The sequence below is a fragment of the Malus sylvestris genome, chromosome 15 (assembly GCF_916048215.2).
Source record: "Malus sylvestris chromosome 15, drMalSylv7.2, whole genome shotgun sequence".
In the NCBI taxonomy this organism is placed as follows: Eukaryota; Viridiplantae; Streptophyta; class Magnoliopsida; order Rosales; family Rosaceae; genus Malus; species Malus sylvestris.
In genome coordinates, this window is record NC_062274.1 from 7,763,530 (window position 1) to 7,788,117 (window position 24,588).

The 24,588-nt window shown below is 37.9% G+C and overlaps 1 protein-coding gene across 3 annotated transcripts in view; it reads left to right on the plus strand.

Annotated features, from left to right (window-relative positions):
- Positions 1 to 13,223: 13,223 nt before the first annotated feature.
- LOC126604347 (uncharacterized) overlaps positions 13,224 to 24,588 on the plus strand; it is a 29,024-nt gene continuing 17,659 nt past the window's right edge. The window contains exons 1-4 of one of the 3 annotated variants that reach the window (XM_050271566.1): positions 13,224 to 13,805; positions 13,906 to 13,932; positions 14,272 to 14,298; positions 15,615 to 15,643. In XM_050271566.1, coding sequence (XP_050127523.1) covers positions 13,411 to 13,805; positions 13,906 to 13,932; positions 14,272 to 14,298; positions 15,615 to 15,624 — 459 coding nt within the window. In that variant the 5' untranslated portion in view covers positions 13,224 to 13,410 and the 3' untranslated portion in view covers positions 15,625 to 15,643. The remainder of the gene's footprint in view (positions 13,806 to 13,905; positions 13,933 to 14,271; positions 14,299 to 15,614; positions 15,644 to 24,588) is intronic. The other 2 variants (XM_050271567.1, XM_050271568.1) reach the window with 2 other exon arrangements.

Genomic DNA, 24,588 nt, shown 5'->3' on the forward strand with positions numbered 1-24,588 from the left:
ATAATGACGAGCAAGTTGCCAACTAACTAAGGATATTTAATAAATAATTTATTTGTTATCTCGTTGTAAGCCAGCTCCTGCTAGATTGGAGTGTTGTCCAAGTAGCTTTGCAAGTACTTCATACATCCTTTCAAACAATGTTGCCACGTGGATACTAATACAATATTATACCATATAAATATACAAAAAAAGTCTATATCTAAAAATCATCTTCTTTCAAATAACACACACACACACACACACACACCCATATACGTAATGTACTAAGAGGAAAACCTTAAAAACTCTTTAAATACATACATACATATATATATATATATATATATCTAAAATACGGGATCTCACAATCTACCCTCCTTAAAAAAAATTTCGTCCTCGAAATTTACTCAACACACCCAAGCTACTCAAACAAGTGCAAACTTTTCTTTCTCATTTCGATCTCTAGTTCCCATGTGGTTTCTTCAGTTCCATGGTATTGCCATCTAACCTTCACAAGAGGTACTTACCAATTCCTAAGCATTTTCCGTTCAACTATTCAAATCGATCCTTCGTCATAGGGTACATTATGTATATAGGATCATTCTGACTGCACCTCCAATCTCAAAAGCTTAATTTGCCACAACTCCAGTTGCCTCTAATTACAATCTCATGAAAGTACTTGTAACTAACAAGGCCATTTAACCAAACCCTAACTATAGTTTCCAAATGGAATCATAGCTACATGTGGTATTTCTGATGCCTCAATGGTTTACATAATTCGGAACCCATCACTCAATCCACTACAATGATTCTCTTATTCTTACCACGCGTTATTCGTGATTTCATCTGATTCATCACACAATGTAGTAACGAAGTTCAAATATCCATCGCACAACAAATCTCCAATCTTATTTTCACAATCAAAATATGTATACCTAACAAACTAAAACTTCAACACTACACTTGTGTGTTTAATCTCCACACTTTGGTCATGGATTGAAACTCCAAAACATATGTATACTCCAAAGTACTTCTCTTAAAGTAAAATATCATCTGCTCATACTACTTAATGGCCAAATGTTGCTGTACGAATTCATCTTATAACAATCAAGTCTAACATCAAAGTATTTTTCTCCAGTAAGTCAAATTTGATATTTCAGTTTCCCAGTCCTTCTTAATCGCTCACTCTTCCGCCCTTAAGATTTAGAAACCTTTCAATGTCATCCACTTTAGAAAATTCACCCTTTTCACTTCCCCAACATCACGCTTTTCCTTGTATATCTTGTAATAATCCTGAAATTAATTTTCAATAATATTGCAATCCTTATATTTCTATCCCTTCAGTAACATAATCAACTCTATATAAGTCTAATCTTCAATGGCTGGCCCATCTTAAACTTTCCGATGCTAGTTACCAGCTATGAGACACTCTAACAATAATTTGAAGTATCACTTGTAATATAAGTCCACAATTTGCTATTGTTATTTCCTTTTTGTTAAACAATAAGCCTAAGCTTCACTTTACCTTGAACCCATTTCTTTTTCTTCTATTCCAATTCTAACCATAAGACAACTTCAACACAATTCTCATTCCAGTCAAGTAGTAGTCCACGTCCAAAATTAATAGTCCAAACTCCTATTAAATCCTAAATTCCAAGTCATCATTTTATGGCACTCCCACTTTCCCTTTCTCTACTGTCTTTCACTTTTTCTTTATACTTATATCACCAAGAGTGTATACTTGTGGTTTTCATTCCCTCTAGGTCCTTTGCTCTTATTTAACCACCATGCATCTTCAAAAAGAAGCTTTTATTTCTTCCAGTGATACACCACCTTTCATAATACCATCAACTTCTTGCAATAATTATTCAAAAGCTTAACACCAATAGTATTCATGATCCATTCTTGATCCGTGTCATTTCATCTAAAATCCTCAACTCCTTAATTCTTTTTCTTCTTAAAATTAACCGAAGCTTACTCATTGAAAATTACTCTCATTCCGTACAGACGATATTATCAGTACAGTTGCTCTTTTCTCCATCTTAATTTGATTTCCAAAACTTGTCATTTCTTCATCAAACTAGCTGACAGACAACCAAAGTTCATCCCTCCTCTTAGAGCATCATCTCTACTATTTATTCAAGCTCAATTATCATTATACAAAGCCTCAATAACATATTTATACATTGCTTTTGAATTCTTCAACACTGAAACATGTAGAATACTCTTCTGCATCAATATAGGTACTCTCAAATTCTTCTGACCAGTTTATCAATATAGGTACTCTCAAATTCTCTTTATATGTGATCAAAATAAGAATCTGCTCAAAAACTAATTTGAATAACAGTGAGTAATCTAAGAATGAGAAGGATATAAAATATAGGGATCAATACCTCCATACATAACATGCTATTGGTTAACACCGCAAGCCTTCTCAGTTTGCAGCTTCTTATTCCTTTCTCTTAAACATATATAAACTTCTTGCTACTTCTACTCTACTCTCTCTCTCTCTCTCTCTGTTTCTTCTTTCTTGTCTTCCTCCCGTTTCAGTCTGAAGGTCTCTGCTTATAAATACATAGCTTCAGTCGGTTGGGTTGTAGGATAATGACGAGCAAGTTGCTGACTAACTAAGGATATTTAATAAATAATTTATTTGTTATCTCGTTGTAAGCCAGCTCCTGCTAGATTGGAGTGTTGTCCAAGTAGCTTTGTGAGCACTTCATACATCCTTTCAAACATTGTTGCCACGTGGATAATAATACAATATTATACCATATAAATATACAAAAAAAGTCTATATCTAAAAATCATCTTCTTTCAAATAACACACACACACCCATATACGTAATGTACTAAGAGGAAAACCTTAAAAACTCTTTAAATACATACATATATATATATATATATATATATATATCTATCTAAAATACGGGATCTCATACCATATATCTCAATTACAATAATACCCTTCTAACTATACTAACAAACTCCACTACTGAAATAGTGCCATGTGGCATTTCTGTTATTACTAAACATTTCTGTTATTAACTTTAACAATACAGACTCTGCTTTGTTAGGTTTGGTGGAGACGGAAAAAATAGCGTAGGGGACGGTGGCCGTCGACTACATCACGTCAAAGTGGCTTCTGCTTTTAGTTGGTTTTACAGGAAAAAATGGTGTCGGTGCAGTATGAAAAAAACGTTTGGGCTGTTTGAGGAGGTTTAGGGTGCGTTTCACCTTACGAGTGACTGGCTTGAACTGGCTTAATTAGGATTATAATCCTACGTTTATTTGTTTTTGGGAAAACGACACTATAATCCTACGTTTGGTATGTTTCTCGACAAGAATAAATGGTACTCGCTCCGACTAACAGTTTGGAGCTTTTGCTGGGCATTAAGCGGGACTAATAGTTCGGACCCTTCCTACACCCCGACATCCATTCTTTCTTCTGCTGCGCCGTCACTATGACCAGGTAGTCGGCGGTGGTTGCTCTTCCGTGGCCCAAGCCTGGGAGACAGCTGCAGCTCACGATAAAAGTTGGGGAGACCTATTCAATTTTATGCGATTTGATTATTTGGTTGCAGATCTGTTCATTTTTATGTGGTTTGGTTGCAGATCTGTTCGTTTTATATGCTGTTTGGTTGCTGATAAGATTGAAGGAGAAAATTAATTAGTTTTTAAAAGTTAAGATAACCTTATAATAAGTGAGAGATGGGAGACTGTAGAGATAAAAAGGTAAGTGGAGGACCTTGCCAGAGAAATCGAGAAGGGGAGTTGAGCACAGTTTGTTAGGAGAAGGGTTGCAGGAAGAAATTAATTTTGATAGAAAATAAATTAATTTTATTAAAAATTATAGTACTTTTTCATTTGTAGTTTAAAGTTATGTTTGTTGTATCGGACTATCTTGAACTGGATTAGTTTTAGGGATTAAGTTGAATTGACTTGCCTTGGACAAAGTAAGATAAGCATAATGAAGTGTGTGGTGCAGTACTAGATTAAAGTGACACATAAAATATTTTGTTATTTTTATTCACTTTTATAATTTTTTGTTTCACTTTTATAATTTTTTTTATTTCATTGCATGCACAAAAGTTATTCGCTGCTCGTTTTCTTCACTGATATTAACCTTTTCTTTTCTTTGCTTCCAAAAATCCCAACCACTGTCTCCAATCTCTTCAATGGAATCCAATCATCTAGTGCGATTGAGTTGCAAAAGCTCCAATCTCTTCAAGATGTGTTAGTAATTTGTTTGGAGATGTTCTGCAGGATAACTATGGTCAATTTCGAGACAAGGTTCAGATAAGGATATAGAGAAGACCTAGGAATAGCTGTTGATAGGGCACACCTAAACATCATTTTGAGGTGATCAATTCAATTGCAAACGCCCTAATCTTTTCAAGCTGAACATCCTCTTGACGTGTTGGGCTGCGATTTATGTTTGTTCATATTTTAGATTTCAATTTGGGGATCTAGGGTTTCTGGGGTTTTTCTCAACATATTGGAAATCGGCGAGCAAGAAAATTTCCAGCACAAGGAGTTGGCGAGGTGTTGGAGTTGGCGACGAGGTTGATTTGGGCGACGGGGAGCGCAGTAGCAAATGATGCAGAAAACAAGATTATAGGGAGTCTTAGCAATCCCATGGTGGAGCACGGGCACGGGATTCGTATTGAAGCGTTAGTAAGGGCCGTATTCTGAGCTAGTCCTAGCTAGTCTCAGCTAGTCTCATTTACTTTAATCCTAACCCACACCAAACATGGGACTGTAGTCCCACTTAAGCCAATCGCACTTAATAACATCAAACAAACGCATTCTAACATTACACTAAATGCTTCACTAAGGCAATTTAATTTTGTGTAGTCTGAAGCCAATCTAGTTTAGTCCTTAAAGCTAGTTCGGTCCGAAATAATTCGGTGCGAAAAATGCTACCTCAGGGTTCAAATATTATTTTATTTACTTGATTATTCAAAGGAAATTTTGAGAGTTTAGAGGAGAAAAGTTTAGTTTAGAGGAGAAATTTTGAGAGTTTAGAGGAGAAAAGTTTAATTTTGAGAGTTTAGCAGCTATAAGTTCAACCATTTTGGGGTTAGTTGAGTATGGTATTTTTCGGACTAAACCTCCAGCATAGCTACCGGCTTCGTCACGAAAAACCACACCAACGCCCCCCACATTCGCAGCAAAGCAGAAAGACCCATCAACGTTTATTTTTACCCATCTGGAAGGGGGAGGACACCAGCGGGATGGCGAGTGCAAAGGTTTGGGAGGAACATCAGGCTGGGCTTTGAGGAAATCATGCAAAAAAAGATTGGCCATATAGCCTACCAAAGCAGGGTTCTCAAGTTTATCCTCCCATAGTAGCGTGTTTCTGGCCCGCCAAATTGAGTGAATGAGCACCAAAAACAGAATGCGTTGATTAGCCAAAAACGAGGTCACGCAATGATAGAACCACTCACAAAACTGGGTTGAGACGCTAGGAGGGACCACAAGGTTCAAGTTGGTAGCAAGGTAGACAGAGCGGGCGAAATGACAAGAATTAAACACGTGTAGCATCGACTTCGGAGAGGAACTACAGAAAAGACAGGTGTTGTCCACCGCCACCCTTTTGGTTAACAGCGCTGAACGGGTAGGGAGTATATTACAGCAAGCTCTCCAAACGCACATCTTGATTTTACCCGGAACCTTAGGGCTTGTTTGGTATCCTATTTGAAATTTTTTATAATTTTTCAAAACATTTCTTAAGAATTTTTCTTGAAAACAATTTTCTTTAAGACTCAAAAACTTGATTGGTATGCGATTTAAAATTTTTAAATCTTACAACTTAAACTGGACAAAAAGATCCATAAAAAGGGGGCCGAGAGAGAAAGAGGAGAGAGGAGAAAAGAAAGTAAGAGATGATTGGAGGAAAGAGAAAGAAGTGAGAAGATAGGAGGAGATAGAGAGGAAGATGAGTAAGAGAAAGAACCGAGAGAATGAAGAGAGCGGATTGGAAGAGAGACGGAAAAAAGTATAAAAAAAAAAAGGGGGAGAGAGAAAGAAGAAAAGAGAGATAGATTTGGAGTGAGAGAAAAGAAATGAGTGAGTTTAATTTTAAAAACTCTAAAAACTCATTTTTTGTGTTTTTAGATAATATACTATATTTTTTAGTTAGTCTTGAGTTCATTTTTTTAAAATAGTTCTACCAAACAAGTTTTTAAGGCCTAAAACTTGAAAATTGTTTTTGAGTTTAAAAAGTTGGATTCAAGTAGAGTACCAAACATGCTCTTAGCTTTCCAGATGGAATTCCACATCGGACCCTTTGGAATACTTGCAGACGATGTGGATGGTGAATCCCGCATACCATAGGCAACTTTGTAGGCACTCTTAACCGAAAAAACACCTTTGGAATCATAGTGCCACATTAATATATTTGGGGGAAGCCTTCCGCTTAACGGAATAGAGAGCTAGAGTTGTCTCACCTGGAGGAAATAAAGCATTGATCAGATATGCCTTCCACGATGATGTTTCTTTATCAATCAGATCCGAGACCCACTCAATAGCACATTCATCAGGGCGGGAACAGAGGGTCGAAACAAGTGGGGCAGTGGAAGCCATTGGTCCTTTTTGGCATTAGCAGCCCCTTTAATCTAGTTTTTACTTATTTAAAGGAGTTTTAGTGAAAAGAATGGGTAAGTTTATTTTAACAATATAACTTTATTTGTTAAAAAGGACTTAATTTTTAACAAATTAACTTTAATGTGAAAGTCAAAATTTAAATGTGATAAAAATAAAATAAAAAGTAATTAAAAGTTTGTCGTAGGAGGGGAGAAAATCATCTTCCATTCTGTAGACGTCATTATTCTAAAAATAACTGCCTAGGCCCCGCCTAGCCGTTAGGCAGCTAGCCACGTCTCGATTAATGTCTAGACATTTGAAAATTAAGAAAATGCGCCTAGACCAGCTGAGGCGCCCGTTTAGACCGCCTAGGCACCCTCTTAGTCTGTACAGGCCTGCATAGGCACCTGCCTAGGTTGCGACTTACTTAGACAGAAAATAGATAATTTTCATTTGCATTTAATTTTTTTCAATAAATTGTAAGATATTTGTTGAATATTTAATTGAGCACACACTATATGTTTGTTCCTCATATTTTCATTATATTCAAATACTTCATAATACATATGTTATTCTATTTTGTAGTTTATGATGTAATTATATATGTTTTAAGTATAAATAGACATTTATTTACACGAAATATAATGAATTTACTTAAATCCGTCTAGTCCGCCTAGGCGCCTGCCTAGACCTCGCTTAGTCGCCTAGGCCTTAGGCCCGAACCCGCCGCCCGACTAACGTCTAGCGTCTTTTAAAACCTTGATAGACGTACTGTACGTTCTCCTATTAGTATTAATCATTTCAATTTACATGCGAATTTCCGAATTCAATTTGAAATGAAAAGCAGATAATAAAGTCAAAATGCCCTCTGAAGACCTTGCGGGATCGGAGGAAGCTTTTGCGGCGTGGCTGGAGTCTTACGATCTCTCTCGAAATTTTCTGACATCGTTTTCTAACGATCTGTCAAGGTCGATTACTTGGTTGTTCTGGATTGTATACGTAAGGAATTATAACAATCAAACAATTTCATATTTTCTTCATTTTGAATTCTAACAGCTACAAAATATGAGGAAATCATTTTCCATAGCGAAAGTTGATTAGTACCTACCCAGAGGCAACCGAACGGCAGCCATTCGGATTGCAAGAGCTGGGTTTTGATCCATTTATATTATTACACAGAGTTCAGGACGTGAAATTAACAATACAGACTCTGCTTTGTTAGGTTTGGTGGACGCGAAAAAAAGAACGTAGGGGACGGTGGACGTCTACTACATTACATCAAAGTGCTCTTGCTTTTAGTTGGGTTTACAGGAAAAAATGGTGCCGGTGTAGTATGAAAAAAACGTTTTTGCTGTTTGAGGAGGTTTAGGTAGGGTGCGATTGTTACACCTTCTCATGAGGGATTGACTTAACTAGGACTATAATCCTACCTTTGGTATGTTTCTGGGCGTTGCTGTAGGCCAAAATCGCAAGTCGGTAGGGGACTTGGCGATGCTACCGTCGGTGGTTGTGGCTGACGAAAAGCAGATCGAGAGGTTGACGATGAAGGTTAGGGAGATGGTGCGATTTGGTTGCTGATAAGATTGAAGAAGAAAATTAATTAGTTTTTAAAAGTTAAGATAATTATAAAATAAGTGAGGGAGATGGTGCGGTTGTGGAGATAAAAAGGTAAGTGGAGAGAGATAGTGCGATTGGTGTTAGATTAGAACACCAAGTAATCTAACTAGGCTGTACTTAACGTCAATCCTGTATACTGATGGCTCCTACTTGTGAATAGGAATTGACTATGGTGGTGGATTCTTTTGTTAATATCTCGGATTAATATTTTGGAATCCAAGTAAGGGAAATTCTCGGAGAATCCTGATATATATATGTTACATGGCTTCATATAGATGATTATGTGATACATGTTAATTGGTGCAATAGTACTTTTTCAATTCTATTGAGAAAAAACATGTTATCTTCTTCTTTTAACCAATCCAAGATCGAATAAAACTAGTTCACTCTCTAGAGCATTTTTTAACAACCCAAACAAAACTATAAGCGTGAAGCTCACGTTGCATGGAAAAATATATTGGTACATTAAGACATGCAACCTTTACATAGACTTAACTAGCTAAGCGCGTGTGCCAAATCCCTTTGTGGCCTCAGTGTGGAAGCTTTCTAGCCCCCGCTGCCTCCTCCTGCCTATCTCTACCGAATCTACAACACCTGATATTCTTGATGCTACGCTAATTTTTAATTTATAAACCCCTAATAGTTTAAAAAAAAAAAAAAAAAAAAAAAAACCGCAATACCACCATTCCACCCCATCACCTCTGTCAAATGATGCCCAGTGAAACACATTTAAGTGGTGGCCTCATCCAACATCTCACACGCCCCCTCCCTTCGGATCTCAAAATCAGCCGCACACCCGTCCCTCACACCCACCTGGCGAACTCTTTGTGACCTAACCTCCGCGATTTGATCCACCGCCCCCTCCTTGGAACCACTCATAATCACCTCTTGTTCCCACACGCCCGTCATCTGAGACCCATTGCCACCCAAGGCCAACCTTGATGTAAACTAAACCAAAAATCAATCAAGCAATAAACAAAACACAATCATTTCAGAGTTCCTCCAATATAGGAGTACCTCACTAACAACGAAAACTTTATTGATTGCCAACAAATACAAGAGAACTCACAAACACAAAGTGTTCTCAAGTATACAAACTTATGACTCTCACAACTTTCACATACAAAACTCTATCCCACATCCATCTATTTATACTAACAGATGTCCTAGGTTTACACAAAATCCCTAGAATATAGGAAACCAAATCCTATACTAAAACCAAATCTCAAACCAACACAAATCCAAATATCTTGCGTCCAAGATCTCCCAATCCTTTTTAGTTTAGGCATGTTGATTTAATGCCAGATCCAACAATCTCCACCTTGGCATGAAATCCATGACGAGGCATCAAACAACTTACGTTGCTCCACCATATTGCAAGATCAAACTTGCTTCAACTGCACCAAATCCAAGCAGTGCTCGAACTTAGTTGCATTAACCATTTTTGTCAACATATTAGCTGGATTATCTTCTGTAGCAACCTTTTTTAGACGAATCTCACCTTCAGTTACCACTTCTCTCACAAAATGATATCGTACATCAATGTGTTTAGTCCTACCATGATGTACCTGATATCTGGCAAAATAAATGGCACTTTGTCTGTCACAATATACATCCAACTTGCATTGTTTTACACCTAAATCTCCTAACAACCCCAGAGTCCACATTGCTTATTTGATAGCTATAGTGATTGCCATCTACTTTGCTTCTGTGGTTGATAATGCCATTGTTGGTTGTAATATTGATCTCTAGCATATAGGACCCTTTGCCATAGTAAACACATACCAGTCGTCGATCTTCTTTTGTCTAAGTCTCCAGCAAAGTCTAAGTCCACATATCCCACTAAGAACTTATCAATTCCTTCATCACATTTTTCAAAACAAATACCTTTGTCCGTCGTTCCAAACACTCGTAGCTTATCGTAATCCTGAGCTGGTTCTCCGAACCACACTTCAATGGGTGTTCTACCCTCTAATGTTGTTGATGGTAGTTGATTAAGCACATAACATGCATAGCTCAAAGCTTCTGCCCCGAAATCTTTTTGGAAACTTAGCTTGAGATAACATGCAACGAATTTTCTCGAGCAATGTCCTATTTAGTCTTTCTGCAATCTCATTCTGCTGTGGAGTATGTCTAACACTGAAATTCCGAGTAATCCCTTCCTTTTTACACACTTTGAAGAAAAGGATCAGAGGTATATTGTAATACCCTGAAAATTTTAAATATATGAATATGTGGAGAAAATCAAAATAAATCGATTGATGAATTTGAAGAATTAAATCGAGAATATAACTGAGCTTTTATATGATTTTTCAAGAATTTATAATAAATTGTGTAAGTTTAGTTTTAAATTAAACTAGTTACGAGGTTTAAAGTTTGGACCTTAATTGTTTAAAATACGTAGACCTTTCGAGGTCAAAATTTATATTTTTGAATAGAGCTCGACCTCACGAACGCGTAGGCGCAAACCGTTCGTGAAACAGAGTTAGAACGAAGAAGTTATTAACGTTTAAAGTCGGGAATAAAATTGTAAATTTCCTATTACTAGAATGCTGCAGATTTTTGGAGCCAAATCTGGAAGGCCACGTGTGTGGCCCAGATTGAAAGTAAGAAAAGTTAGGCGGTGGAGATGGAAAATAAAGGAGAGAAAGGAGGGAGAGATGGGCGAATCAGAAAAGGAGAGGATGAGAGGTGACCAATGAGAGAAGAGAGAAAGGAGGAAAAAGGAGAGGATGGGGGGAACGGAGGATCCCGTGACCCAGATGGCCAAACCCGACCCGGTCGGGTTTCTCTCCTATTTTCCGACGAAATTAGCCATTTTTACGGTGACATTACCTCAAATTAACCATTGTAAAACCCTCCATGACCTTCCTTCTCCCTAATACACCTCGAAATTTATGTAATTTGGCTTCGGATTTGGGAAAAACAGCACCGGTGGGTGCGGTGAACTCGTGACCTTGTTTCCCCAATTCTCAAATGAATCCATCAAATTAATACCACAATTAGATTCCCCTTGAGAGCTGGAACAAAGCCCATTCATTGGTTGGGGCATCGGAGTCGCTATGGAGTCGAATTGAGGACACCCAAATTCTAGGGTTCCGACGGGTTTTGATGAAATTGGAGCCTTTCCAGGCACAATTGGCCTCGGTTTCAAGTATGAAAGTTTCTCTACTCATTGAGATCTTCATTTATGTAATTTTTGAGAATTTTTAGGAATAGTTGAATTTTCCGACGAGTCGGGCGGCCGACCGCCACCTGCGGCGGCAGGGGCGGCGGCGCACGGCCTGGGAGCTGACATTTGCGTTGTTATATGAATTTCGTTATTTTAAGTAGGTTGTTTTTTATCTAATTGTTATGGTTTAAATATTAATATGATTGTGGTGTATGTGGGATTAAATGAATAGTTTGTATTTGGTTCGGAACTTTGAACTTTTGAACTATGAAAGGCTTGATCCCTGTTGAGGGTACGTAGGTAGTCTAACAAAATGTTAGATGCAGCCATAAAATATGTGAAGTTAAATTAATTCAAGAATAAAGGTTACATAATGGAAATTGGAGCATAAAAGAAATGGTACTAAATTGGAATTTAAGTTGGATGTTTTGGAATACAAATTGCTTGTGGGATGAAGGATTAGAATTGAATTGATTCTTATTTTGGGCGTATCACTAATATCATTATTTATAGAAATAAAATAAATATTTCGGGACCGGGGCGTTACATATATTCCCTTCCATTATCACTTCTCATTATCTTAATATTCTTTCCAGTCTTGTTCTCCACCATGTTCTTCCATTCTAGGAAGATGTCAAGAACTTCGTCCTTTCGTTTCATCATATATATCCATGATCTGCGAGAGTAGTCATCAATAAAAGATATCTTTTACAAACCATTTTTTTCCACCTAAAAAAGCATTCTTTGCAAGCCCCCAAACATCAAAGTGAACATAGTCCAAAATCATTTTCGTTTGATTAACAGCTGAGCCAAATTTCACCTTTGTTTGTTTGCCAAGAACGCAATGCTCACAAAAATTTATCTTTCCAGTTTTTGCTCCTTTTAAACACCCTTGCTTGATCAATCCTTGTAATGCTTTTTCTCCTACATGTCCCAGCCTCATGTGCCATAATATAGACAAGTCATTTTTATCACTTTGCACTTTATCAACTACCATAGCCACTCTATTTTCCAAAGTCTTTCCTTGTAGCATATAAAGTAAGCTATTCTGAGGCCCTTTCATTATGACAAGTGTTCCTTTAGCAACTTTGAACACGTTGTTATCGGAGTAAAACTTATAGCCTTGTGACTCGAGAATGCCTAGTGAGATCAATTTTTTCTTCAGATTTGGGATGTACCTTACACCATGCAGTTTTCGAATCACACCATCATGATGCTTGATCCTAAATTCTTAGTTACTAGGTAACCAAAAGAACGAAACTCTATGAAATAGACGCGAGCATAGTCGCTCAATATAATAGACACACCTAATTGTTATGAGACTCACAACAAACAACACACCAATTGCGTGGTTTTTTTTTTTTTTTTAAACAAACGATATTATCTACACTAAGGGATGAGGGAGTAGGCTAAGCATCACAATGAACTAGCAATAATGTGGTTCAAATTCGCATTTGGCGAGAATTGAACCTAAGATCATTCACTTATCAGTGAAGAGTACATTTAACTAAGAGGTGGGGATAAATTAATATCAAATTTGTTATTAATTAGACCGTAGTAGTACGTGGCATGTAGTTAATACTTATTACGTTTAATAACCAGTCACGAGTGTAATCCATGCATTGCAGTTTCCCGGATTTTTGGACTCTTGGGTTTTTGGATTCTGCTCCCACATCTTGTATTGGTCCCTTTTGAGGTCCAATTTGAAGGCCCGCTGAATAAGTCGAAGGATTTTGAAGTCCAAACTTTGAAGGCGTACAAGACAGCTTACAGAAGACTTACAAAGCCTATATAAGAAGCCCGATGTGAGATAATGTGGGTCAGGGAAATCCCAGTCAACAAAAGAAGTTGATTTAGAACTATTTCTGAAGAGGGACTGCTACTTCTAATTATGTTCCTGTTGTTTTATGGCAAGAAGATTCCGCGCGGTGTGTGTAGGAAGGAAAGGAAACTTCCCCGCAATATCCATGCTATATGAATGTGGAGGGCTGAGGCTTCTCTTCTCCACGTCGCATTTTCTCATAGGGATTAACCTATTATAAAAAACCACTCAAATGGAGATACGGCGACGGCGACGGCGACGGTTGGGGAACATCGAATTTTCGATGGGTGGTGTCCTTTGTCGAGCGGTAGAGGTTGTGAACGATACGGATCCGGGCGTGGAGCTTGCGATGACGGAGGTGGAGGGCAATGAAACGCAGGGCACAGAGATTCTTAGGCTCGGACCTGGGGAGAGGAGAATGATCAAGGGCCGCCAGTTCATAAAACGAAGCTCGATTTCTAAAGTGCACCGAAGCATTCATGTCACTCCCGTGCTTGCCAGCGGCGAACGAGCGAAAAAGGTCTTGTCGGCAAACCATTTTGCTCGGCACGGGAAGGTCACATTCCGGATAGTGGAAGGGGAACTGACAAACGACTCGGTAGAGATCTCCGATCTCCGCCGCTTGAGGTGAACATTAATTAAACTTTCTGAGAGCTTATACTCAAACTATATTTGCGATGATATCGTATCGATTCATGACCTAAATTGTATGTGTTTTGCTTGTTAGGTTCTCCGCCTGTCTTGGAGGAAACCGGTACATATCTCTTTCCTTTCCGAATAATCTGTGCTTAGCAAGTTTTGCTTTTTACTCTGACTCTGTGTTTTGATTTTCTACTTTGATTTGGTGTTTCGATTTTGCACTTTGGTTTTGTTGTTTTCTGATCTGCTGCGCAAATTTAGGATTTTTTTGTTTGTTTTTTCTGAGATAATATTATTTTCCGGTGAGAACAGTTCCCAAATTTTGTATAATTCGGTATGTCTTCTATATGTGCATTAGTAAAAGGAATTTTCCGAGAGCTTATTATACTCAAACTATATTCGCGATGATGTCTTATCGATTCATGACCTAAATTGTATGTGTTTTGCTTCTTAGGTTCTCCGCCTGTCTTGGAGGAAACCGGTACATATCTCTTTCCTTTCCGAATAATCGGTGCTTAGCAAGTTTTGATTTTTACTCTGATTCTGTGTTTTGATTTTCTACTTTGATTTGGTGTTTCGACTTTGCACTTTGGTTTTGTTGTTTTCTGATCTGTGCTGCGCAAATTTAGGATTTTTTGTTTGTTTTTTCAGTCTTGGTGATTTGTGTCTCTGTTCTGATTTAGATTGCAGGATTGTTGACATTATTTGTGGTTTTTTGAGGTATAGCAACTAGGGAAAGCTCTTCTTTTCGAATTAACAGCTTCTGCTTTGATATTTCCAGTTGTATTGAAACCTGTAGTATTTAAAAGTGGTCATTTGTATTCTAAGATAATATTATTTTCCGGTGAGAACAGTTCCCAAATTTTGTATAATTCGGTAGGTCTTCTATATGTGCATGAGTAAAAGGAATTTTCTCTTTATTGTCATACAGTCTTGTTCACTCCATTGAAACAAGTCCACTATTCTATCTTCCTTTCTTCCTTGTCTCGTCTTTCTCTGGGTCTTCATCGAATGGCTCCTCCTCTTCACTCTCTGGTCTTCAGCGGATGTGGCCAACCTTTCAATTTCCCTGCATCACTTTGTTTCGCAACCTCCATTGTGTTCCTTTTGCCCAATTTTAGTGCATCTATTGTTCTTGAATGACGAAAACCGTTTCCACTTTGAGAAATGGGCGTTTTGTTTTGTTGCTGAGGAAGTTAGATAAATATAAGCTTGATTGGAAATGGAAATCGTATTTGCATATTTGGATTTTGTTATTTTCTTGTATGTCTTTAGCAATGGCTGGTTCGGATTGTTGTATATTTCTTATGCCAGTTACGGTTTGATGTGAACCTTGAGATTAAACTTGCAAATCCATGATTTAGTTGCACTTTAGTGAGCAGGTTGCCCAAACAAGTAGCTGTATAATGCTTCTATTACTTTAAATACCATCACTTCGCAATCCCTTGGTACTTTGAAGTCCCTCAGTTTGTTACCAGCCCTATACATTGGTCTAGTGAATTTTGCCAATGCAGTTCAGCCACATTACTTATCAGCGACACTCCAAAATAGCCACAACCATGGCCCGTCTAAATGTCACACAGCTCCTTAACCACATACAAATTGAGAGTATTTACTGTAGTGCATCACTTTGTTGACTGGGATTTCCCTGACCCACTTTATGGTTTTATGTGAACTGAGTTTGGTGGAAATGGCTTTAGTCGCAAAATGTGTTTTTGTTCATTTAACTTTTCAATTTTGGTGATTTGTGTGTTGGATGATTTTCTTACATGGTTTCTTTTCTGGTTTGGATTGCAGGAGTCGCTGAAGTCCTTGTGCTGTTTTACAGGGTATAACGATATTGTAGTTAATTTAGATTTCAGAGGATTTTAATGTACTTTTTTAGGTGGCAGATTTAAAAAGAGTTTAGAAAACTCTAGAATTGTATATAGATTTTGATAGATTTATATGGATTATATAATAGATTTTTATTGATTTGCATGGACTTCTTTCGTGGATGGATTTCGTAGTATTTTGAAAAAATTGGAAATCACATACAGAGCCGTTAGATCATTTTTAATAAAATCTTATGGCTGAGATTAAACTGCATTCATGACCTACTGCACACCAAACGACGCACGCAGCATAAGTACTTGCCTAAGAGAGCATGAGACTGGTGGGGTGTCCTCTGTGGAAAGATTAGAACTTGCCAATATAAGGAATTAGGGTTTAGGGTGAGTCACTTCACCTTGGAAAAAATGGTCGTAAAAATGGTGGCTGCTGTTGTATTCTCCCTAATTCCCTTTTTTCACCAACACGCCAAGATTAGAACGGGCAAAGGGGATTAGAACTTGCCAGAACCCAATAGTTAATTAGGGATTGGAATGGATTTTTTTATTAATTTAGAATTTTATTTGTGTAATCTTGCAAAATTCAGTGTTTTGATAATGTGGATCTATAAAAGGATTTTAGTTCTTATTAGCGATATTTCAAAGCTTTATTTGCAGTATACAAATATCTGGCACTGTATGCCAGTCACAGAGGCCATGGATTCTCGATTTGCTTCGGTGCGTCGAGACGTCTGGTTACTGATTTTTCATGCATCATTTATACGAAAAGCCAACCCTTCATGCATCATTTCCAACAAAAGCGCCTCTCGAGCTCTGATGTCATATCTCTGCCGTGAAGTTTTTACTTGCATCCAGTTCGTCTCATGGTTCCACATATCCTTCAATTCTTCATGTTCCTTCCCCCATCACCCACCACTTCTCCCACCCCCCAACTCTCTTTCTCTTGCACCACTCTCTCCCCAACTATCTCATTCTCTCTTAACACTCTCCCTCACTCGAAGAAAACCCCGATCGATCGGGTCAATGAAGACCGCCACCATCTCCGACGAATTTCAGACCACCAACACCGCCATTAAAATCTCCTTTTTCCCCTTGAACTCATCTCTGACGTCAGTTTGGAGAAAAAGGAACCCCAAACGTCGATTCGACGAGCTCCGACACGGAGCTACTTTGCCGGCGAGTTTTGCCCGTGTACTGGGGGAAGATCTTGGCGGGGAGGTTCTCGTCGGAGATGGAGGCGCAGTGGAGAGAGAAGTGGCTGCGGGTGATGGGGATGGGGGAAGGGGTGGGTGATGGAGGGTGGGCACGGCTGGGGAAGAAGGGGAGGAAGGGGATCCGGGTTTTGTTTTTTTTTTCTTTTTTAACTTTTCTTTAAATAATTTTTTTAATTTTTTAATTTTTTTAATTAAGTTTTTGGTCACGTAGCACAAATATGGCAGCCATGTCAGCACACATGGGGACCTTATATTTGCCACGTTATCACTTAACAGTTTACTTAACAGATTTTCTAACGGATGCATGAAATTGAAATAAAATGATAAGTAAATGTTTTAAAGATGATGTAAGGAATTGAAATCAACATCAAACATGAAAGATTAAAATGTAATTTACCCATAAATTAATGAAAAATGATTTTCCATATTTTGTAGGCGATGAGAAATACAATTTTCTATTATCACGTTTGCTAAAGACGAGAAAATAAATATGAAATCGTTCGACAAATTTGTAATCTTAATATCTGGTTAGGGATGAAATTGAAAAAAGAGAGCTAAGTAGAAAGAATATTAGCCCCTCCGCACGTGAGTGGGTGCGTGCGAGAGGCAGATTCTTTTCTTAGGGATCTCGTGATCTCATCCGTCTATCGTATATTGTATGGTCAGTTTTCTTTAGGTACTATTCATATTTAATTTTAAATTTTGAAATAAATTATGACCGCACGATGTACGATGAATAGGTGAGATCACGGGATCCCTAGGATTCCTAGGAAAATGATACAATGAGGATCCTCTTTGTTTTTTTTAAGAGAGTTTTAACGAAAAGTCCATGGTACTGTTCACTTTAACGAAAAATCACATTTTTACACTAAAAAGTCAAACATGCTACTATTCACTTTACCTTTTATTTTGTCTTTATCATTAAAATTTAAAATTTTCACGTTCTTTTCATTAGTTTTTTTTTTTTTTTAATTCATTGGTCCTGCACGACCCTAAAGATTATATGTTTGCGTGAGACGGTTGTCAAAAGTTCCAAAAGAGATCATATTAATAATAAGAAATTAAATGAAGGTCACCAAGAGCATTCGTATATGTACTCCCTCTAGAAAGCTCGCTAATTCAGAACGTTAAAATGTATTCTTTCAATGTGTTGTGTGTACCTATTGAATAATTATGACTCATTTTTGCTATAGAATAGGGCATTAGGGTTCAGTCATTGAACATTGTATATCATCAACACCATCATACTCACGTGCATGGGAAATGCCTTTCTTAAATCACTGGTGCTATGCGCTCTTAAAGATGTCTGGCATTAGTTGTTTTTCCTTGTAATTGTCAAAATGCCTCACTGAACAAATTGAAAACGACTAAAGCAAGAATTACAATGAAAAACAACTAACACAAGACATCTTTAGAGCGTAACAAATTTGTTGATAAATATGTAAACGAAAATGACATTAATGTTTAATTGTATGGTGTAAGTCACATTTTTTCAAGTTATCATAACCAAGTGATGGTATGTTACGATACATTGATCCAAAACAAAAAGATGAACAATATGTACATACAAAAACATAAAGTCTACTTGTAATGTGATGGTGCCATTATCAAATCATGGTCGTGCAAGAGATTTTTTTTTGGGTAAAGTACAAAAAATTACCTCAACTATTGGTGTCACGACACTTTCATATCTCATTTTTTAAAATTGACAATGTTATACATCATCCTTAGAATTTGTGCCAATGTCATACCTCCGTCAGTTTTTTTGTTAATTTTTCTATTAAGTGCTGACGTGGTTTGATCCGGAGCCCATTTTCTATTAAAAAATGATTAAAAACTAAAAAAAATCATTTAATATTTTTTTAAATATTAAAATAATAAAGAAAAGTTAAAAAAAAAAAAAAAACCAACAATCAGTTCGTTCCTTTCCCCCCTTCTCTCTCTTCTCCCCATCTTCTTCTTCTTCCCCCTTCATGCAACTTCAACCTAGAAAAAAAGAAGAGAAAAAAAAAACTAATTTGTCTTCCCCGCTCCCCACCCCCTATTCTCCCTGCACCCAACCTCCCTACCTTCCCACCCACCCTCTGCACCCAACTTCGCACCCACTACCTGCAACCCAAAAAAAAAAAAAACCCCAGATCTCGTTGAGGTGGAATCAGGAAACCTTCGAAGGTTGAGAACTTGGGCGCGGAGAAAATGGGGGGAATGGATGTGGAGGGAAGAGGGTGGGTATGTGGGGATGGGGGGCAGGATGGAAGAACTGGGTGTCCTTTTTTTTTTCCTTCTCTCTTTTCTTCGTCTTCTGCAGGTTGGGGGGGGGGACGAGCTGGGTGTCCTTTTTTTTTTCCTTCTCTCTTCTTCTTCTTCAGCAGGTTGGGTGGGGGGGGAACGGACCTTTTTTTTTCCTTTCTCTCTCTTCTTCTTCTTCAGGTTGGGTGGGGGGAGGGGAGACGGACGAACTCGGTTTCCATTTTTTTTTCTTTTTTTTCTTCTTCTTCTTCCTCCTTCTTCTTCTTTCTAGGTTGGGGGAGCGGGTTGGGGTTTTTTTTTTTTTTTTTTAATTTCTTTTCTTCTTCTTCTTCTCTTCCTCCTCCTTCTTCTTTCTGGGTTGCAAGAGGGTGGGTTTGTGGTGGTGGGAGGGGGGACAAACTGGGTTTGGTTTGGATTTTTTTTTCTTTTCTTTTTTCTTCTTCTTCTTCCTCATCTTTCTTCTTCTTTCTGGGTTGCAGGAAGATGGGGAAGAGAGAGAGGGGGAGGGACGACTTTCTATTAAAAATGGGAGAGAGAAGGGAGAGAGAGAGTTTAAAAAAAAATTATTTTTTTAATTTTTAATTACTAAAAATATATTTAATTATTAGTGAGTGGATCCTGCATGTAGCCACGTCAGCATTTAACGGAAAAATTAACAGAAAAACTGACAGAGGTATGATATTGGCACAAATTTTAAAGATGAGGTATGACATTGTCAATTTTAAAAGATAAGGTATGAAAGTGTCGTGACATCAATAGTTGAGGTAGTTTTTTGTACTTTATCCTATTTTTTTAATCACGAGCGCTAAGCGGTTCGAAATATATATTGTGCCAGTTGTTCTCATGCAATAGTGAAACAACACGTGCGTGTGAGAGGATTAAAACAACCTTTTTTTAGGAGGCATTAGGTGTTTATTTTTCTATCGACATTTATATTTGTTGAGAGCTGATTGGCGAATTGCATTTATTTGCGAGGGGCATTTTCTTAATTGCTCATGCGGCTTGAAGGTCGCTAGCAAAGGAATCCAGGGGTCCTCCCAGATTTTGATCCTAGAGCCCTCGCCAACAAAGACCCAAAGTGAAAATCTGTGAAATATATTGTAGAAATATACCAATTATTTATATGATCAAATATATCAAATCAAATGTATAATCACTATCAAACTTATGAAATTTAAATTGGGAAAAAGGAATAAGAAAATCTGGCCTGTGAACCAAAGAGAGGTGCGATGTCGCTGCCCTAAAGCCGTAGACGCCTCCCTACGTGCAGGTTATGGTGGTGCCTGTTGAGCAAAAATTGTACATAATATGTAAACAAATAATTCACTCGACATAATTTCACCCTCGTTCATTTTTTCGAAGAGGGTTTTATTAATTCGAGTTTGACCCATTCTAGGCTACGCGCCTATTAATTACAACCTTTCTTTTGGAAAGGCATACCCTTTGATTCTAATTTGAATAAATCATAACTTGAGGATTTGTGTGTTTGTTTGATTTTGTGACTGCACCTAGGTCGAATCCTAGATTGCCTACGTACCCTCTTGAGGGATCAAGTCACTCGTAGTTCAGGTATTTGGTACTTGTTGGGATTTGATGCCTTGTGCAGTTTTAGCTCATGCGGGCGAGGAGCATAATGTGGCTTCGTGTTATTTAAATCTTGTTACGGCTTTGTGCCCTTTTGATACTTGATACGGCTTCATGCCATTGAAATTTGTTGTGGCTTCATGCCCTTTTGATACTTGATACGGCTTCGTGCCTTTGAGATTGATTGCGGCTTCGTGCCCTTTGAAACTTTTCTTCGGCTTCATGCCATTTTGGTATTTGGTAGCAGGAGTGAATTTAGTTTATATAAACCAGGGATTCGTTTCAGCTTTACGGTTGTGTCTAAAACTTGATATCAGACTGCCTACGTATCCTTAACGGAATCAAACCGGCGTAGTTCATAACTGCTTGATTTGGATTTGCATTCTTGTGTTCAGACTTGGAAAAAAAAATGAGAAGTCAATTGGGTATTCAGACTTGTTTGAAACCCATACATGACCTTTTGTGACCTTTTGTGAAATGGGACTTCACTTTTTTCTTTAAGTAGCAACCCACGAGGGATGTGCAGTACAAAGTAAATGGGACTTTGTCCTTTCTTTGAGTAGAAGGTGGGATTCACACCATATGGACTAAAAAGGCATTTAAACAACCTTTTATTTTTGGTTGGTTGAAGGGCTTCCCTTGTGTTATAAATCCTTAGTGAATTAGGATTCATCTTTGCATGACTTTTTCACACGATTTGGGAAAGGTTTGATCCATATAACTTCTTGTGATGCCTGTTCTTTGAGGGTTCCCCGTAAGTACCGTCCGTAATTAATTTGTGAAGTTTGCTGCAAGCAAACTTCTTGTTTCTTCTTTTATTTTATTTTTTGCTTTTCCACCCCATTTAAATATCGGACTTTGAACCCATTTGATTCAAAACCTTCTGACATCAAGCTTTTCTCTTCATTGTTTTTCATGTGATTTTAAAGCTTCCAAATTCCAATAAGACTTGAAAGTTCGAAATCCTCTCTTCCTCTTCACGTGAGCCAACTCCCACGTAAACCATTTTTCCTTCCTTGCTTTCCTTTGTCTTGTCAATTTGTCAGTGTGTCCCATAATGGGGATCCATGACTTTCTTTTGTTTTTCTCATGCGTGGCCTTCCTGTATGGGAAGAAGACTACATCAATCATTTTTTAATTTTTACTTTTGCTGTAACAAAAGCTTCTTTTGATGACGTTGGCTGGAACTCTTCTCTTCCTTGTGAGTTTTAAACTCCTTTGTTTTTGTCCTTTTTTCTCCAACTTTGAATTTATCTTTTGCCCAATATTTGACAATGGCTTACACATCTTGGAGGTTCCACGTGCTAAGCTTTTTGAAAGAAAGCATTTTTTAGTTTTACCACTTCCTGCATGGATTTGTCCTCGCAGGGGAAAAAAAAATATATCTTCAACTGTAGTCATGAATCCTTTTTATTTGCTGGAGATTTTCCTTCCAATTCCCTTTGTTTTCTTCTCTTCCCTCTCTACTTTTCATTTTCTACTTTCTTTTGCAGAGTTTGTAATCTTCATTTACGGAGCAGCATCAACACACCAAGCTCCTAAAATGTAGCAGCAGCAACACACCAAGCTCCTAAAATGGAGCAGCAACAACACGCCCAATTTTCCGAGTTGAATTCTTCTATTCTTGATGCACAGTTTCTCAATGAGCTCCTAGCAGTAACCATTTCAATTCTACATGTGAGCTACTGCGGTTGTTGTTCTCACGGCGGCGAACTTCGTCTACAACCGCCTTCTTCTTTTATGCAACACGGCATCACCATACCCATCTCCTTCAAGCCACGTCCTGCGATTTCCTTCGGGTTCTTCTGGTTTTATGCAACACGGCATCACCAAACCCATCTCATTTAAGCCACGTCCTCCATTGACCTTCGGGTTTTTCTGGTTTTATGCAACACGGCATTACCAAACCCATCTCCTTTAAGCCACGTCCTCCATTGATCTTCGGGTTTTTCTGGTTTTATGCAACACGGCATTACCAAACCCATCTCTTTCAAGCTGCATAATGCACGGACTTCTTCTGGAGGACCACCATTATACAATACTGCATCATCAAATTCATCTCCTTCATGTTGCGGAGTGCATGGGCTCATTCTAGATGAGCACCGGACGGCTGGAGAGCGGTAGTGTTGCGGTTTGGTTGCTGCAACTTGGGATGACGTTGGGGAATGGTAGAGGTTGGAGAAGCAAATTGCTTCTTTTCTTCCTGCGAAACCAAGAGAAACCAAACAAAGAAAATTTTAGAATGATGGATTTGTACCTTTAGATGCTTTGTTACTTGTAGTTTGCTCTCCTTCTTTGAAAGGCTTGGTTTGGAGTCACCGGTATTACTTCGTTGCTTCTTTCCTCCCTCAATTTCTATCTTAATTTCTGCAGCGTCTCCTCTCTTGTTTCCGTCCCTTCTTTTTTTTCGTCCACTGCGACTGATGCCTATTTATAGGCATCATAGGAAGCCTCGGGAACTTTTACGTGGGGAGATAGATGCCATATCTTTCGCCATCCTCTCCCACTAACCGTGTAACCTCCAATGTCTTGCATGAAACTTTCCACGTTTTGCAGAAGATGGGGAGTTTTGCTCCACGTTTTCTTCTCTTGTCGACTTGGATTTCCAAGTCTAAACAGTTTTCACGTGAGCAGCATCTTTCTTTTGAAAAGTTTGTTTGCTGCAAACTTTTTATTTTATTTTTTATTTTATATATATATATATATTTTTTTTTGTTCAACAGTGCCTACAACTCCAAGATACAACCCAAAGCCTCACAGGATGTCTGATCCAATATGCACGTCAACGGCAGACAGGATTGCCAAGTAGTGATCAATTGCCCAAGAATTATGAAGTAGGAATGTAAATAGACTGACAGAGATATGAGAATTGAGGAAGACATAAAAGTTTTAAGCGTATATTGTTTTCTGTCTGAGGTTTCATATTTAAAGAACTCCTCATACCCTTTTAAAAGGAATATGACTTTTCAAATAAAACACAACTCTTAAATATTATAAATAAATAAAATAAAATAATAATAAGTTTGGAATCTTTAAAATAAAATATTATTAAAATAATTAAAATAACCAACAATCCTCCACAAGATTCAAAACTTTATGAGGAATAAAATAGACACAATTGAAGAAACGGAAGTTTGGGCAATTTGTATACCATGCAATGGGTGTGGGTGTCTTTTGGACTTGAACCTACACTTAGTATTCATAGTTTTCATCTGAAGGAATCATAGTGAACTAAGTCTTGAACTAGATTCCTCTAATTCAGATTACAACATATGACACACATATTATTGATAAAAAACTTAGCGCGGGTTAGCACTATTAATGGCCTTGTGCTTAATCTTGATTCTCATGAGTGTTTTTAGAGAACAACCCAATTCTCACAGTCACGGCCTCACGACTACTCTCACTTAGGTGAGTCCTCCAAGAGTACATATGACCTGTACTCTGCGGGAGATTGCCCGCCTTGGAACTCATTCAAGACAATGTATTTCCTTAACATCACATATCATCAGCACAAATGTCATAGGGATGAGCAGGGAATTTTATTTCAAATATCCTATTTTAGAGTGCTGAAATATAAGTCACGCATTATGGATTGTTTCTACCCATTGGACCTTCTTCATGGGATCTCCAATCACAAAGGTTGGGTTTCTTCCCTAGGTGACTTCCTTATGGGTTTAAGCCCATCCCCCTCGACAAATCTAGGACTCCATTCCTAGATAGACCTTTGGTCAATTGATCGGCAATGTTCTTTTCCAACTTCACATAGTCCAAAGAAACAACTTATTTAATTTCTTATTTGTATGTGTCTATCTCACTAAATCTATCACAGCCTTATTATCACAATGTATGGAGATGGCAGGTATAGGCTTGGTCACCAATGGGATATCAAGC